The sequence below is a fragment of the Perca flavescens genome, chromosome 8, assembly GCF_004354835.1.
Source record: "Perca flavescens isolate YP-PL-M2 chromosome 8, PFLA_1.0, whole genome shotgun sequence".
Taxonomy (NCBI): Eukaryota; Metazoa; Chordata; class Actinopteri; order Perciformes; family Percidae; genus Perca; species Perca flavescens.
This window is the reverse complement of record NC_041338.1, coordinates 5074799-5093264: the sequence shown is the minus strand read 5'-3', so window position 1 is coordinate 5093264 and position 18466 is coordinate 5074799. Positions and strand designations below refer to the sequence as shown.

At 40.7% G+C, this 18466-nt stretch overlaps 1 protein-coding gene across 1 annotated transcript in view; it reads left to right on the top strand.

The window, feature by feature from the left end:
* nup93 (nucleoporin 93) overlaps positions 1–18466 on the top strand; it is a 32597-nt gene that overhangs the window by 8111 nt on the left and 6020 nt on the right. The window contains exons 4-12 of the mRNA XM_028584843.1: positions 6389–6451; positions 8043–8171; positions 10971–11045; positions 12425–12517; positions 12682–12821; positions 13577–13709; positions 13947–14104; positions 14192–14357; positions 14601–14694. Coding sequence (XP_028440644.1) covers positions 6389–6451; positions 8043–8171; positions 10971–11045; positions 12425–12517; positions 12682–12821; positions 13577–13709; positions 13947–14104; positions 14192–14357; positions 14601–14694 — 1051 coding nt within the window. The remainder of the gene's footprint in view (positions 1–6388; positions 6452–8042; positions 8172–10970; positions 11046–12424; positions 12518–12681; positions 12822–13576; positions 13710–13946; positions 14105–14191; positions 14358–14600; positions 14695–18466) is intronic.

The following is an 18466-nucleotide window of genomic DNA, read 5'->3' as shown; positions in this document are numbered from 1 at the left end:
GTGTGTGTGTGTGTGTGTGTGTGTTGCATAGGCTCCTTGTGCTGTGTTTGCATGCCTGTATTTCTGTCAGTAGCAATCAATTGCTGGCATACGATGTCTCTCTTTGTGCTTCTGAATGAACGTGTGTGCATAGTGTAGATTTTGCTGCACGTGGGCGAATGCATTCTTATCTTGTCTGTGCTGCCCTGCACATATGAATGCGGCTGTACGGCATATCACTGTGTATGTGAATGAGTGTGTGCCACGTGCACAAGAATACAAATGGAGGTGTGCGTATTAACATGCTTGCTTTGTGTGTGCTGTGATAGTAGGCCTGCATATAGGAATGCCCCCCTCCTCACAAATGTGCCTTCCCAACCCTTCATTAACTAAACATGACCCTTAAGAGCATGATTAGCCTCATTTCAAGACAGGATGTTGGAAGCCATCAACCGAGGGGGAAAAAATCCATTACTATAATTGCATTGAGCTGAGGGAGGGAGGAGAAAGGGAGGGTAGAAAGGAAGGATGCATAGATGGATAAAAAGAAAGAAAGAAAATGAGTGGGACTGAGGGAGGGAGGAGGCGGAGGGCCATGAGAGATGCTGGGATGAAGTGAAAGAGGAATAGAGAGAGAGCGAGGATGGAGGATGAGAGCTGAGGGAGGGGGGTGTCAGCTGATGGTAGGAACTGATATTCTATATGAATCCATAGTTCCTTCTCGTGGATCCCCCCTGTGTCTGAGCGCTCAGTTGGTACGGCCCTCCGACAATAAAACCACCTCCAGTGAGTCTTGATGTGGCACTTTCACTCGGCACTCCGGCTCACGCACAAGAGTCGCTGGCCTGCTTTCGAAACGGGGAAAGGCTTCGAGCCAACCACCATGCCGGCTCGACGGGGGCACAGGGAACACGCCCCAGCATGGCGGCCACTGCTGCTGCCCTGGCACAGCAACACAGAGGGATGGAGAGGCAGAGGGGCGAAGCAGGTCTCCCGGGCTGTCAAAGCCCAGATACCTGGGCACAGACAAAGAAACAAAAAACAATTTTTTACTCTTTCTTGTCTCATCCTGTCTTCTCATCTGTCAGTTTGTCTGCCAGGCAGGCAGAAGCTCAGCATGAGTGAGTATTAGCTATACACATGGATATGCACACCCACTCACCCGCAGACAGGCATGTGCTTTGTCTGTCACTTTTTTTGTCACCTGTCTGTCTTTCCCTATCTCTTCCCTGGTTATGCTACATTGTCTGTGGCTGTATGGCACCCATTGACATGATGATGATTGTATAAAATTGTTGTTAATGATTGCAGGCAAATATCACTGTTTCAATATATATATATATATATATATATATATATATATATATATATATATATATATATATATATATATATATATATATATATATACGCACAAATGTGTATATATGCTGTAGTACTTTACATATATATTCTATATTACACAGGAAATGAAGGGTGTGGTTTCTCACGCACTCAGGCACTGGTCGGCTCATTGTTTCATGGCAAATGAGGACAGAAAGCCTCCCACTTTTACTTTCTCGAAGGGTGGCACAGTGAGCATTCTCCCTGTCTTCTTTGACTTTGTCCCTATGTCGCCTTTAGATTCCCCGAGATCATGTATCTCTACAACATATTTCTCAGTGTGTAATAAGCCAGATCGAAAGGGTGAAAAATCAGACTTGCTGATTTCCCCGAAACACACTGTAAGATTGCATTCAGACCCAGACGAAGGCTAATAGAATGAAGGCCTGCATGTGCCGGCACAGGGAATGAGCACATGCGTGCATGTTAAGATGCATATACAAACGCACACACAAAATAAAAAAATGTAAAGGATAGATTTTATGTGATTTTCTAAAATATGGTCATGTTTGTATGAGTGAATTTCCTAATTTATCTCTAATTGTTAAATCTTTTTCGTGGCTGTGTTCCTGTAAAAGCAAAAGCTTCGGGGCTGTCTGGCCAGCAGGCTGTGTGTGTTCACAGGGGTGGGGCTACTAAAATCATACATCTTTAGATACACCTATTGCCCAGCACTGAATTGATCATTGAAAGTGATAAGCATGGCTTTGTCTTTTGCTATGATGTCTTATTTTTTTTCTATGGGCTCTTTAATATGACACATTTTTGCTATTTTTCATATTTATTTTTACCATTTGGTAAAGGAAATCAAGGAGGAATTGAAGCGTCTGCAGTGTTTAGTCAGAGGGAAATGTTAGGTACAGTGTGTCTCAGGCCAAGTTTGGCAATAATGATGTTGTGCCTTTTCTGCGATGAATCTAAATCTAAGAATTATGTGAAATTGTACACGATCCTTAAAGGGGAACTTATATCCAAAGTTTGTAACCGTAAAAAAATTAATATTATATAAAAAAATCTATATTGTTTCTATCGCAGTGTTGAAAAGCCAAACTTCATTGAGGCAATATTTATGTCATTTAAACGATGCTTTACATTCTGATCCTTGATACTTTTCATCTGGAGAAGAAGGTTTCATCTTCTAGAAGGTTTTGGCCATGTCACCCAGCCCTTCTTGTGCATACAGAGTTCTTTGTTAATTATTTTTAGAAGTAATATTTTGTGGCAAAAAGAAAAGCATCTCAGACAAATGAAAATGTTGGCCACAGCTGTTTATTTCAGTTGTCAATTTACATTTGGCACAGAAAATGTTGTACAGGCAAAGTCGTTGGCAGTAGAAAAGCAGCAACACGCAACAAAATGACACCAATGAAAAATCTTTGCCTCGCGTTGTACTTTAGTTGAGGCAAAAACGCTGAGCCAGAGTTAACCAGTGTGGCCCAATGTGCCATCATTGCTTCAGATGCAGCCCCACCCCCACCCACTTGTTTCTGGAGAAGATGATCATCTCTTTTCACCTCCAGTTTACTGGAATAATAATCAAGTCACTAGCGATGACTAATACAGTCTCATGTTCTCTTGCGGTACATAAATCCAGTAAGTCTCTGTTACAACAATTCTATTCCTTTTTCCAGCACAGCTCTCAAGTGAGCATTGACCTGAGCTCTCCTCTGGTTAGAGTGGTTAAATATAGACCTATTCTTAGGCTCTCCTGGGAAAAATAGGAAGATGGAGAAAGAAAGAAAGAGAGAGAGGTAGGGAGGGAGCGGGCAGAGGGAAACCGAGGGTATGAGGAATGGACAAGAGAAGTTTATTGAGAGAGAAACGTAGTTTCCTCCTTAATTGATTCAAATAGACTAGAAGCAGGAAGCATTTTACCAAGACCAAGTTAGACCTTTTTAGTTTTAGCCTTCCTGATGGCAGATAATGTCACGCCAAGAGTCTTTGGCCCTGTAAATTGGCTCAGACTCTGCTTTGGTTTTTAAATAAAGATGTAAAGAAGCTTGACTGGTCTTTTTGTCTTCCTCTGTTAGTGCTACTTTGTGACCTGAATGATTGCTCTTTTCTTAAATTTAAAGCTATTCATTCTCACTGTGAACATTTTGTGCTTCCATTTTGCTCTCATTTGTCAGCACAGAGGGATGAGAGTTATAGAGGAGGAGAGTAATGCAATGACAGACAGAGGTGAAGAAAGAAAGAAGGAAAGGAAGGTATTGAGACTGAAATAGGCAGAGCAGGGGTGGGGGGGGGGATAAGGACACAAAAGATAGGTGAAGAGAGATGGAAGGGAAGCCAAGAGCACCCACATCCCTGTAGAGCAGAATGATCTCCAGTCGGCTTTGAGAAATGGTACGTCTCTCGCCAGGTGCTTGCTCTTCAAGCTAAAAGGATCCTACGTACTTCAAACGCAAAGACAGATGGTGCTAAAAATGTCATCAGTGAATTTAAATGCTATTATCTGAGCGAGGGAAACAACTTTCCAGCAACTTACAGAGACTATTATGTCAGAGGTAGAATGCAGGTTGTTATATAAACTCTTAAGAATGCAACCTATCACAGGAATTTCTTGTATAATAGGGAGTAGAAGTATTTTACTTTACATCTCAGGAATGTAAATTTGCACACAGCAGATCTCAGCTGGAGTATTGACCTCCAAGTAGCAGCTGACAAAGAATCTAGGCAAAACCTAATACAAGCAAAAGCAAGGCATTATACTGTAGACAGTGAAAAAAATTCCTTCTTTGTGTTCAGTTTGTCTCCTCAACAATTTAATAGTTATTGAAAAGTGAGTAAAATGACCATAAAAACTACTATATACGAAAGCTAATGGCAACTTCAGATCGCCATCTTGATTTTTTTTCTGATGATTCTGATGATAAAATATATAGTTAAAAGTACATAGTAAAGTACAGTACCAGTCAAAAGTTTGGAGACACTTTTTCATTCAAGTGAATGGGAAAGTGTGTCCAAACTTTTGGCTGGTACTGTACCAAAAAAAATCAGTTTCAGCGTACACAATATTCATAATATATATTCACCGTTTTACCTTGCTGTCAGACAGCCCTCTCTGACGGAGAACTGAAGCTTCTATCGCTCTCTTCAAATCCACCACACTCCTTTGACAAAAGCAGTAATTTTACCTTGCCAGTATACCGCTGCCTTGATCGATTAGTTTGTTTTTGTAATAGTGTGGCATTCGGATCCGAATTAACGTGGCAGCCATTCACAGCATTAACGTTACATTGCTGAGCTTCTGTGCTGTTTCCAAACTTGCATTCACATTATTCATAACCTTATTGATTAGCTTACTGTGGTTACCCACGTCATTGCTTTTTGCCAAGGCGGAGAAGGCGTTTTCATTTGAAAACCCGGAAGAAAATGTAGATGGAGTCAGCCTTTAAACAAATGCTGATTTAAAAGACAATTATGCGATTTTTGGTGTGTTTCTTTCTTGTCTTTGTGGTGTAGAACTTTACATTTACAACTTTACAGTTTTTTTTTTATATATATATTATTTGACAATTAGATTATCGCAAGGAAATGACAATTCTGATAATTCTTAACTGATAAACTATTATTTGCTGATTCCAGCTTCTACAATTTGTGGATTTGCTGTTTTTCTCCATTTCATATTGTAAATGAAATTTTTTTTTTTTTTTTTTTTTTTTTTTTTTGCGGTATTGTTAAACAGTCCAAACTCCAAAGAGAATATCTTTGTTGACTGTTGGTCTGGCAAAACAACACTTTTGAAGAAGACAATGTGGCTTTCAGAAATTGTGATGGCCATTTTAAAAACTATTTTCAGACATTTTATAAGCAAAATAAGTAATTGATAAAGAACCAGCAGATTAGTAGATGATGAAAATAGGCATTAGTTGCAGCCCTATTGATAAAACAGAATAAGTTATTAAGAGTGATATTTAGCCCTCTGGTATTCGAGATAGCTACTTGGCATTATTTTTGACATTTTCCCATCTTGATGATCAATTGAGAAACAAAACAAAACATTAGTTCAGTTAATGGTGATCAGTGAACAGTTTTGGCCTGGCTCATGTTTTTAATCCCAAGTATTTTTTTCTTAAAGCAGTAAAACATATTTAATGTTTGACCTTACCATCTTACCCTGTTTTTCATGTGAAATTCTGTCTCCTTCTGGTGTCAAACCGGATGTAGCTAAATATATGTAGAACCAAAAGCATTCCTGGCTCTTTTGTCAGTATTTCTGAATAAAGAGATGAGACAATGTTTTTTCCTTGGTTCTGCCTCTGACTCATTCGCAGCTAATGAGCTGTCATTGTTCCTCCTATTAAAATGCTCCACTTGTATCATGATATTCTGTACGAGAAAGAAGAGATTTCTTACGTGCGTCACGCTGCCGGTGACGCACTCTCGTGTTTGCTTTAAGAGGCCGGTAAAGAGTGCATTACGGTGCAGCCACCATTTTGGTGCTTTCTCAAGATGTCTGTTCCTTTATGCACGTCAACAGTCACTGAATTTTCCTCCGAAGAGCGCTGTCGTGTTCTCTCCTGCACACTCCAGTTGTTACAGAAGTACCACTTACTCACTTGATAGCTCAGATCTTGTGTATAGGATAAGTAGTTTTATTATCGGTTGGGTAGGATGTGAATAATTACCATTTTCATAGGAAAGACCAGAGGAGGTGGGGGTGTATGTATGCAGGGGCAGCCATCTTGAGATTACTTCAAAATGGAGGTCTATGCTGACTGCTGTGTAAAACATCGACCATTCGTTTGACTAATCCTGACAGTGTGTGAGACTGCACATGTCTAGAAGGGCAGAGAAAAACAGGATGGAAAATAGAGAAGCAACTTCTGTCTCCCGTAGAGCAAAGTATGGTGCTCCTGCTAAATCTGTCCCCCTACAACTCTCCGCATACACTTTATCTCTGCTTTATTTTGTCCCCAATGTTGAAGCTAACATATCCTGCTTTCTCTCTCTGTTTCTGTCTGTTTTTCTCTGTTTGTCACACGTCTCGGCCTCTCTCTGTCTGTCCGTACCTCATCCACAGGGCTTCTTGAAGAATGAAAGGGACAACGCCCTCCTGTCAGCCATCGAGGAGTCTCGCCGCAGGGTCAGTATCTGCCTAGTGTCTGATGGTTTCTCGGGTCGAAAAAGAGCTGCAGATGGGTGACAGAATCTGGATCCTATAGTGTGGAAAAATCAGGTCACAGGCCTACAAAACCCACATCTCAGAATGTCTATTTTTTTTCTTTACAGGTGAAATTGTTTACATTTAACAAGACAATATGTAATCAGACTCTATAGTCAGATACAGTAGTGGTTCTTTGCCTCATATTTAGTTTTCCAAAATCAGATGAGTTTTCAGCACTGCATTGTGTATGAACATTAGCACATCACAATATAGGATCACTTAAAAACCAAATTTTTAGTAATATCTGCTTGCTGTGATCTAAAAGTCCTTGTGGTGTAAACCTTTAGGGAATGGTTTTGAAATGGCTTCCCCTATGGCAGAGCTAATAGACCCTGCGTTTAATTAGCTGCTGTTCCCATTATCTCTCTCTGCTCCCTGAGAGAGGAGAAAAACACTTGTGTGCTAGGGTGGAACATTTAAATGCACCGATTAAAAGAAAGCCAATGTTAAACATGTTCTTGCAGATTTATATCTGATTGTTTTACCTTTTACATCACACAAAATGTGTGCTTTTGGCCCGCTACACAACGATATTGTCCAGTCTTCAAGCAGTCGCTTGACATGAATATGATTTCATTTAAATTTAAAGGTTTGGACTTTTTAAGGCAGATACTGATATCATTATTTGAGAGATGCAAATATCTGATCACAATATATCGGACGATTTTTGATAAGAATCTCTTTAATTTGATTAAGAGATTGTGAAGGACATTTCATTTCAGTTCTCTCTGATCCACAAACTATGGATGTAATGAGGACATCATATATATTTTTTTTAAATGACCTCAAATTTATCTTTGTCATTTCTGCGCTGCACTTTCTTGATTCCATCATAGGTTTGACAGATCGCAGTTATACGACTCAGAAATTTTAAAAGTAAATGCTTTGGCATCCGGGCAGTGGCCAAGTTAACAAAGTAAATGGTAGCTTTAGTCTACATTTGTTTCTCCCTGAGCTGAAGATTGGAAAGATTCAATTATCTCACGTTCCCATTATCTCACTTTGAGTCTCTATGGAGAATAAAAATAGACGGCACTGTGTCCTGATGGAGTAGTACAATCTTGACAGGGGTCTGCTGCTAAATGTGGTGTGTGTGTTTTTATGTGCTGCATGCGTGTACCCTAGGTTCTGGCTACTGGAGAGAATGCTTCTTGCACTAAATCAATTGCTATAATCTACTCTGCCCTACTCACTCATCTACTGATGCCACTATACCCACCCATCTCATTGCATAAATGAATCGCATCATATTTAGCACCTCGCATGTGAGGCAAGGCATTATGTTAGCTATTAATGATATAGTATACTAGCGAGAGTTTGTATTGCAAAAAATTAGCTAAACTGTCTTGTTCTCATTTTTAAATGTCCTGCAGCTTGCAAGTCTGTCTTCAGAGTCAAACATGCTGCTTCAAAAAGATCACTGTCATCAAGGCACAGCATAGAGTATCATTCCTAACCTGCGTGCAGTAATGCATGAGTACGACCTGTTTCCTACTTTGCTATGTTTCAGACGTTCCTGTTGGCTGAGGAGTACCACCGTGAGTCCATGCTGGTCCAGTGGGAGCAGGTGAAGCAGAGAGTGTTGCACACACTACTCGGAGCAGGAGAGGACGCGCTGGACTTCAGTCAAGATGTGGAGGTACAGGAAGCACAACACAGAGCTGCTTTAGGAGGAAGGACCTCCACAGTTCAAGAAATGACTGCCTTAAAGGGGCGCTGTGCAGTTTTGGCCATTTCTTCGCTGCTTTCTCGCTTTTTGCTCTTAGGTTTCTTTATAGAGCTCCCCCTACAGCTTCGGAATAGATATTTGGCAGCTCCGATGTTTACTAGTGTCTGATACCTCGCTCAGTCAGTCTGCCGTTTCCTCTTTCTCTGTTCCTCCGACAATGCTTTCCTAGCTTTCTGCTTCTTTTTTTTGCCGGCTCAGCCATGACGAGCGTCATAGTGTGATAAACTCCATTGCTACCCTGTTCTTGTGCTAGCCGGTTCCTGAATGGGGGCGTGTATGTATGCAGTGCCGTGAAGTAGGGGTGTGACGAGACGCTTACTCCACGAGACGAGACACATCACGAGATTGGGTTCACGAGAACGAGACGAGACGAGATTTAAATTTTTTTTTTAAAGAAATCCTCAATGATGAAATATATGAATGGAAAATAGTTTTTTTATTCAACTGAAAAATCACAAAATGCAAAACAATTTAGGTGCCTTTTGAAATCAACTATTAATGATGAATGTTATTTAACTTTTTTTTTACTATTTTAATGAATCATATGCAGTAAAGGACATGCAAACACTGCAAAATGTTTTGTATAAAATCTACCAACTGGCTTCTGCCCTGTGAAATCTAACTCCTTTCCACAAATCGAACATAAAAAAAAATAAACAGTATAAATAAAATAAATGTGTAAACAACAGAAAATGTTTAAATGCAAACAGTAAGTGTATCAATAACCAAAGTACTGCTCTCTCAAAACTACAAGTGCAAACAGAAACTATTTTTTTCTATAAGATAAACTACACAGAACAGCCTAAGATATGGTCATGTTATTTTTCAAGAATATAAGCATGTCGACTATTTCTGGCAGCAGTTGAGACCTTTGGGCAGTAACTATGTCTCCTGCAGTAGAAAAAACACACTCACTTGGAACTGAGGTAGCAGGGATGGAAAGGTATGCTTTGGCAAGTGGAGACAGCAAAGGATATTTAGGAGTTGCCGAAATCCGACATTTTCCACCACAGAAAATGGCCTCATATCAGCTGCAATGAAAACGCCTATGTCCCTCGTTATTGCCGTGGCTCTTGCACTTACCGGTGGCAGAGATGCAAAGGCTTTTAGAGTTGTTTGGCCTTTTAATGTTTTCGTCGCGGGTGCTGTAGTTAGTAGAGAGCTGTGGTGGTGCTGTAAGTGTTTTTGCATAGTGCTCGTGTTAGCCGCGGTATACAGCATTTTTTTCTTACAATATTTACATATTGTGTTCGTCTTGTCTGTCACTCTTTCGCCGTTTATTATTTCCGCAGGAAAACCAAAATGTTGCCACACAAATGATTTAAAAGTGGCAGGGGGATCTTCAATAGTAATTTCACGCTCCATCACGCTGACATCACATCGCCTCACGAGACAACTTTTCACCTCGACGAGAAGTCTCGTCACGTTTTAATCTCGCGAGATCTCGTAAAACGAGATCTCGTCACACCCTTACCGTGAAGCCATTTGTTACATCGCGAGACCTGATATCACGCGATACTTCTGGTGCTGCAAGGGTGGTTTTCCGCTCACAGGTACTAGGGGGAAGCGAGACGACCACCATTCAACTCGAAAAAAGTAATTTAACCATTCCAATGACTCCGAAGCTGTTCAGTTATGGTAAATTAAGCCCAACAAAACTGTATAGTTCCCCTTTAAAAAATCTATCTTTACCAACAAAAGACAAACTGTCTCAGTTTCTTTTGGTGATGAGAGTATATTATATCAGTATGTCGGCTAATTTGAGGTTGCCACATGGACCCAGCTCTGTACTAGATCTGTTCTAGACAATGAACGTGTCCTAAAAGAAGATGCATGTGCACCACTGTTTCTTTATAATAACTAGAAGGGCACTCGGAGGGCGTAGAGCTTTGTCAAAGAAAGCCCTATCTCACAATGTTAATGCAGTGAGAATTTTCCCAGTCGGGAACTCATTTTTCTGATTATTTAGACACCAAATCAATGCAGCACAAATGCCCAGTCTCGCAATGTTAACTAAAGTACTAAATGACTTGTGTATTCGCCCCGTTATCCGGATCCGCTCCAAAACATAACAGGTTTTTTCTTGGTCCAAGTTTAATAAAAAAAATAATAATAATAAAAACAAAATACGGGCCAGTAGTTGTTTCGTAATCCTGTCGACAGACAGACAAACCAACAAACGGACCAATCAAATTTAAAACATAACCTCCTACACAAAAAGCATATTGTAATATATTTTAACTTCTTAGACTGAATACGTCTACTTAAAAGCAAGTCTCAAGTCTCTCAAGCAGATTTCTTGACACTGTACTCATAGCTGTTTACTCATCAAAACTAACCAGAATAACTGTTTCATCTGAGATCCATACTTTCTATATATATTGTCACCCTGGGTAAAGTACAATACTTTTATCCTGTGTGTCATCCTGTGGGAGCTTATCCCAGCCTGCATTGGGCCACAGGCATAGAAACACTGTGGACAGGTTGTCCTTTATCTGGGCTGGAAAGACATGCAGAATCTTTATTTTAAAAAAACAGGATTAATTTAAGATGCTAAATGATTGTCACATTAGACACAATTAACAGTTTTATTGGTACATGATTGGCGTTTCGGCTGTTTCTAGCTTTATTTAACTTTCTTTTAGTAATGCTACTTGCTTGTGTGCAGTGTATTTATTAAGTCATCTGCTGCCTCACTGTTCATTGTAGCCCAGCTTTGTGAGTGAAGTGGCAGCTCCAGGAAGAAGTGCATTGGACAGCGTGGAGGTGGCCTATGGGCGACAGGTGAGTCGCCGTCAGTCTAATCATTTTGTTATACATGGAAAATCCAGGTAAGGGCACACAGTTAAATTTAGTACAAACAGTAAAAATGTATACTAGATGCAAAATAACTTCCATCCTATTTATCTCAGTGTCACAGTGTCTTTTTTTCTTTTTTTTTTCTTTCTAATTCTACCACTGGGGAGCATCAAAGTCAGAAATGTAGCTCAGTTGGTAGAGCAGGCGGCCACATATAGAGGTTTACTCCTCGACGCAGCGGGCCCAGCTTTGACTCCGACCTGCAGCCATTTGCTGAATGTCATTCCTCCTATCTCTCCCCTTTCATTTCTTCAGCTGTCCTGTCAATAAAGGCCTAAAAATGCCCCAAAAAATTATCTTTACAATAAAAAAAAGTCAGAAATGTAGTTCTAAAAATGATATATTTTCCAATATGCATTTTTTTCCCCACTTGAGAACATAAAATAAGCATTTTTAAAAAGAATCTTTCAAATTTGGATAATAAAGAACTGTGACCAGAAGATGCACTGAGTGTGGCATTTTACAATTGGAAAAAAAATAAAATAAAAACCTGGTCAATGCTGTCCAGTGGACAAACTCTGTATGGTGACGCAGTTTCAGACATATATGCCGACACTGATGTGATACCAGTCAGGCTCTGTTACAAACATCAGTAGTTTTTATTTGTGAAAAGAGATTATATTTCTGGCTGTGATAGCTTCAGTTTAATCTGTTAAATGAATTTGCCATGAAACAAACATTTTCGTACAACTTAATACTTAAATCTAAAGACATCATACCTCTTGAATTGACTAGTTAAAGTGAATTGAAAACAGATGTGTAAATGAGTCTGTTTGTGATGCCCTCTGTCTGATAATTCAGTTCAAATGGGGTCACGGCAAGACAGGAAGTGGCAGATCAAACATATTGATTGATTGATTGGGTGTTACAGGGGGAGTCTGGGTAATTCTCTCTCACTCTGTCTCTCGACCGTCCCCCTCTCCCTCTCATCATCCTGTCTGACCTTCTCGTTCTCTCTTTGTTTGTCTCTGATCTGCTACATGACACAGTCGTTTATTGTGGCCTTGTCCTCTGACCATGTGTCGACACATTGCATGCGGCGTCATTTGTCTTGTTTTTTTTATCCTCTTTGATGACCTTTTAAACATTTTGATCCTTTTTTTCTTGTTTTTTGTGGTGAACCATTTCACTCGATGGTCATAGTGTGGATGAAGTTGTAGGCGGATTTCAATTTTTGGAACATTCATTTGCAAATGTAGAAATGTAACCTGAAAATTTTGCATTTGACAATTTGGGGAGCTTATCACTTATACCCTTTTTTTCCTCTTTCTCTCCCTTTTATCACCACCTCTTCCACTTTTTAGATTTACATTTTCAATGAGAAGATAGTGAATGGTCACATTCAGCCTAATCTGGGAGATTTATGTGCTTCTGTAGCAGAAAGCCTGGATGATAAGGTAAGAACATCTACTATCACCATGAAATTGTTATTTTCAGATTTAATCATTTTGTCCTCTGCAAAGATATAGGTCAGGTTTTACTCTGACTGCTATTATGCATTCTGTTTTCTCTATACATGCCTTTATGTAACTGTGACTGTCGCCCTCTCTCTTCCCTCCAGAATGTATCAGACATGTGGCTGATGGTGAAGCAGATGACCGATGTGTTGCTGGTTCCAGCCAAAGACACTCTCAAAAGTCGCACCTCTGTTGAAATGCAAATGGCCTTCGTACGCCAGGCGCTCAGCTTCCTAGAGAACAGGTAACTGTGCTTGTTTTTGTTTTTCTAAAGTGCAGTGGTTGGTCTTGTTTTTGAAGAGGTTGATGGTGTGTTCCAGTTGAACTGGGAAGAAGTTTTAAATGGAACACCCCCTCAAGTCGAATTTCCGACATGGAAAGTCGGGAGAACCTCACCAACCCTGACACCACAATTTAACATGGCTGCTCCGAGCATCAAACAGTAGTGAAAATTGTAAGAATATACTGTTTATTAGCATATTCTATATTCTATATTCACGTTCCACCAAAAAAAGTTCCTTCCCGAGGCTATTTTGCAGAGGCACTGTACCTGCGTCCGGCACTTAGCGCTGTTCAAGACGATTGTGATTGGTTTAAAGAAATGCCAATAAATCGGAGCACGTTTTTCTCCCATCCCGGAATACTGTGTGGACTAGCCAGACCCTACCTCGCGCTGTGGATGAAGGTCTGGCAAAGCGGGACTAGAGTCCCCCCTTATGCGTATGCTGTGTAAATGAAACACAGCATAAGCTTTTAGTGGACTGGACATACAGAAGTTTACATTTTTGCCAAACTGCACCATGTTGATGAACTCATTGTGTGTGTGTGTGTGTGTGTGTGTGTGTGTGTGTGTGTGTGTGTGTGTGTGTGTGTGTGTGTGTGTGTGTGTGTGTGTGTGTGTGTGTGTGTGTGTGTGTGTGTGTGTGTGTGTGTGTGTGTGTGTGTGTGTGTGTGTGTGTGTGTGTGTGTGTGTGTGTGTGTGTGTCTCCTCTCTCCCAGTTATAAAAACTACACCATGGTCACTGTGTTTGGGAACCTCCATCAGGCTCAACTAGGAGGAGTGCCAGGAACGTACCAACTAGTACGCAGCTTCCTTAACATTAAACTACCAGGGCCCCTGCCTGGTATGCAGGTAAAACACACAAGTTTTTTTTTGTTTTTCATTTTCTGCCAGTTATATTACACATATACAGAATGTCTTGTTTTAATTTTTGGTAATTCTGCCAATCATAACGGTCAGATTGTAAACTGCTACATGATGAGTTTATTAGAACAAGCTCAATTTATGCTCATATGGGGGCAGAATCTTTGTTCGGCAATCGACATGGAATATTGTCACCACTTTGCCAAAAATATTTGTGTGCAACAGGATGGTGAGATCGAGGGCCATCCGGTGTGGGCTGTGATCTATTACTGTCTGCGTTGTGGAGATCTGAATGCAGCCATGCAGGTTGTGAACAGAGTGCAACATCAGCTAGGAGACTTCAAGACCTGGTTTCAGGAGTATATGAACAGCCCTGACAGACGGTAAGAACGCCTCCTTGTCTTCATATTTTTAGAGGTAAAAGGTAAAACTGTATCATCACTTAATGCCTCTGGATCTCCTCCTTTCAGCCTTTCCCCGACTTCAGAGAACAAGCTTCGTCTCCACTACCGCAGAGTGCTGAGGAACAGCGCTGACCCTTATAAGAGAGCCGTCTACTGCCTGATCGGGAAATGTGACATCAGTGATAACCATGGAGAGGTGGCAGACAAGACTGAAGACTACCTCTGGCTTAAGGTACAGTATACTTCATTTTGACATATTTATTTTTGGTTTATTTAAATATAAAGCATTAGCGCACTGACCAGAGGAGAAGCTGACCCAGTTAATGATCATTATTTAAAGCTCATTTTCAAGGATTCACTGTTGGCAATCTTTTGACTTGTGTGTTTGTTTAGTGAAGCAGTCTTCCTTTAAACCAAAGTTGTGTATTTCCTTCCGTTATTTTTACATCATGTGTACCACGTTTTGTCCCTGCAGTTGAACCAGGTGTGTTTTGATGATGACGGCAGCAGCTCTCTTCAGGACAGACTGACCCTGCCACAGCTGCAGAAACAGCTGCTGGAGGACTATGGTATGGAACTGCATTTTAAATCTGTATACCTCACTATGTGGAATCATTGTTATGTAAATTACCTGCATTTTTATAGCGCTTTTCTGGTTTTAGCCACCACAAAGTGCTTTTAGTGTAGCTTTACACACTACAAGGTGCCCCCTCATTACATAAACATTCACACACCGACGGGATGGGATTTGGGGTTCAGATTGGTAGAGGACAGCTCTACCTCCTGAGCCACAGACGCCCCGGGCAGCAGTAGTTGGCGGCCCTCCATGACTGAAGGAATGCAATACCCCTTTCACACCGAGGGGCCAAGGACTGAACCAGGGTGGACTTTGTGATTGAAAGGTTTAACCCGCGTTGACTGACTTGGCTTCGCGCCCCAGGTCGAGACTCTGGTCGATTTCAATTTAAATTGCACACGACCAGGGTCGCTAACAACCTGGGCGGGACAAATTATGTCATTGGTTGGAAATAGGGGTGCACAGTTGTGACGCAGTTGTCACAAGTTGCCGCGGCACAAAAACACACAATGATTTTGTCTCACTGTGCTTTAGAATGTAACTGCTGTGAAACAATCAGAAATACCGTAAATTAACGTTCTCATTCACGGCTCCAGTCCGCTTTCTTTCTCTATCTGCGCTCGCCCGAGCACGTCTCTGCAGCCGGTACTGAACTGCAGACTGCAGAGAGCCTACTGTACAATCAGGAATTCTAGTACTAAACACTTCTGGTGGTGTACAGCTAGAGAACTGTTTACTGAATATAACGTGTAAACTCCCCCGCCCTTTGCCAGCACATGAGGTAATTGTCAAGGCTGCGGACAAAATATGTGTGTATGCACGGCACGCATAATCACCCAAAAACCTCAATTTGCAGATATGGATAAGCCACCTTTTGAAAAATATAAATAAAGAAACTGAAAGCCTCAATTCTCCTCCACAGAGAAACCCATGGATAATTTAACAACACTAAAGCAAACAGCTATGAATAATTCAGCTTACTTTCTGAAGAATCATGTTTTTTACCAATATGGTATGGTAAACCGCCTTAAACACTACAGTACCCATGAGCCTCAGCAACTGTGAATCCTTTGTCGAAGAAGGCAGGAACAAAAGTTCATGAGTTTGTGGATGAATGAGCCAGAATCTGTTTGGAATTGATTTTTAGACTGACAAATGTAGAAACAGCAACACAGTTTCTCATCTTTTGTATCACGTATGATTCAGCCATCAGAGTGTCTTGTCTTCTTGGAAGCGCTTCAACTGCCAGTCACTGCAAAATGAAATAACGTCTCTCCCGCTTTGTCTCTCTATGGGCCTTATCAAATGCCTTCAATAAAGTAAAAAGAAACAGCTGCAGGTTTTTACTCTCGTCCAACCATGCTTCCTCCTGGCTGCATCCCACTGCTGCCCTGTTCTCTCTTCAAGAACTCTGTCTCCTTGATGTTTCAACATAATAAATATTACAAGAGGGGACAAGGGGCACACTTTTGGATAGTCCTTCCGCAAAAGCAGTCATGGTCTTGCACATGGAGTTGTACACAAGAAAAGTGACAGTAGTAGTTTTGTGTAAGCTGAAAGGCTCAAGGTTTAACGTTTTTTTTATTTGTCACATACTCAAAATATCTCTACATTGTGCAGTGAAATAAGTGTATGCCTTCTCCAGTTCTGTGCTTGAAATATAATATACAACGAGAAAAAGTAAACAACAAAGATAAGGCTTTGACTTTGATTTTTCACACAATTAATCACACAAGTAACTTTAAAATCAAACCACCCTCTGTAACAACCGCATGCCCCCTGATGCACAAAATAAGGGGAGCGTAAGGGCATGAGGCCTTCACTCCCACAGATTGCGAAAGCCCAGTTTTCTCCCCTGGGTGTTGCCTTCTCCACGGGCTGATCCTGCTCCGTTCAGATAAGACAGCACTCCTTTCCTCTCTCAGTAGCCTTCACCCTCTCCCATTTCCCCTCTCCCACTCTCTCTCTGCTCATTGGGAAGTACAGCCTGAAGCCTCATTCTGTTTTCTCTCATGCTGCTCAGCTCCTTCGGTTGTCTGGCACAGCATTCTTTGTTGTCCTCCATCTTGCTTCACAGCGGGACGTAAAGCCCAAAGCCTTCTCAAAGTGTTCTCTCCTTGCATGAGCATTTGTTCTTTCTCATCTCTTGTTTGCACAATCTGCTGCAGCTCTTTCCCCCTCCCCCTCACACCCACACTCTTATCTCTCCTCCTTCGTCCTTTTCCCTTCTTCATCGCTCTCTCTCTCTCTCTTCTCTCATGCGCTTTCCCTTTTTGAACTAAAGTGCTGGTAGTCTGAGATAAGGCAATAAAATGGCTGACATGGTTCACCCTGTTCTTCTACTCAAACTTTCAGCCAGCAAGAGGATTAGGGATTATAATTAAAAAGTAAACTTGATGACTAAGTACCTGCGCTTGACAGAATGTTTTCGAATTCTTACATGTAAGTTGCCATAGCAACTGTCGAACTGTTGACATGGCACGCATAGACCCAGAGTTAAACTGGTGCCATTCAATGGCTATTATAGTTTAATACATTTCAATATGTTCAATAATGGCAATTGAATATTTTCTATAGTAACTGTCAGATAGTCATTAATTCCATTGTATTAAACACTGAAACACCCACACTGCTGACACAATACCACAACTTTAGTAAGTTTAACAAACTGTCCCCCTTACTTCCTGTCACCTCTCCACTGTCACTACGAATACAAAAATGCCCAAAAAATACGTATCCCACAAATTTATTAAAAAATGAATGTAGAATTTAAGTTTTGCTTCCAGCCAAAATCTTGTTTTATTTTATCTTTTTTTTTTATTTGAACTCTTTGCATTGTCTTTTATCCAGAAAGGAGAGTGCTGTTGCTAGTTTGATTTTGGCAGTTTAATTTAAAACCGTAGTCATTTTTAAAGTTTCGCAATTATTTAGAAGAAAGAAAGAAATGTTTTGCACATAGTAGTCAGATGAGAAAAAAATAGTCTCAACAATGACTTTAAAAGTGAAATGTGTGGGAACACATGTTGACATTAGAGGTTTAACCTATTTTCTCCTGAGGCTATATTCGCACTAATACGTTTTCGTTTTAAATGGCATATCTTTTGCTACGTTTATGCTTCACGTCCACACTACTACGGAATTTCCGAGCCCCTAAAACGGAGACGTCATGAAATGTAACATTTAATGCTGCTGACCCTGTTTTAGTTTGAAAACATCACTTTTGCTCCTTGATTGGGTCTTATCAGTCATGTGCGTGACCCTTTTCTAGAAGAAAACAAACATCAGCCTTGACTACCAGTGGTTAATTCAACATGGATAACGAATTATAGCCGTGTCTGACCTGGTTGTTGATGCTAGCAGCTGTTGTGAAGTTAATTTCTGCATGTTATAATGCTACTATTGCTTACATCCGCTGGGGCAAGCTGTTATTCAAGCGATTTGTGACAATTCTCGTTCCCAGCATTATCAGCCTTACCGGCATGCACATGCTCAGTGTACGTGAATGGTCTATAATATGCTTTTTCAGGCGTTACATTGACAGAGATTAGATGTGAAAACGCTAAGTGCTAAAAGACTCATGAGGACGGAGATCGTTTTCATTTTAAAATAATGTTTTAAAATTAAAAAATGTAGTGTGGGCGTAGCCTTAAATTACATCCGGGTTTAAGCAGGGTTCAAAATTAGCACCATGCACCAGCCAAATGCTGGTAAGATATGTAAGTGGCTGGTAGATTTGCTTCACTCACCGGCCCAAAAAACAATGC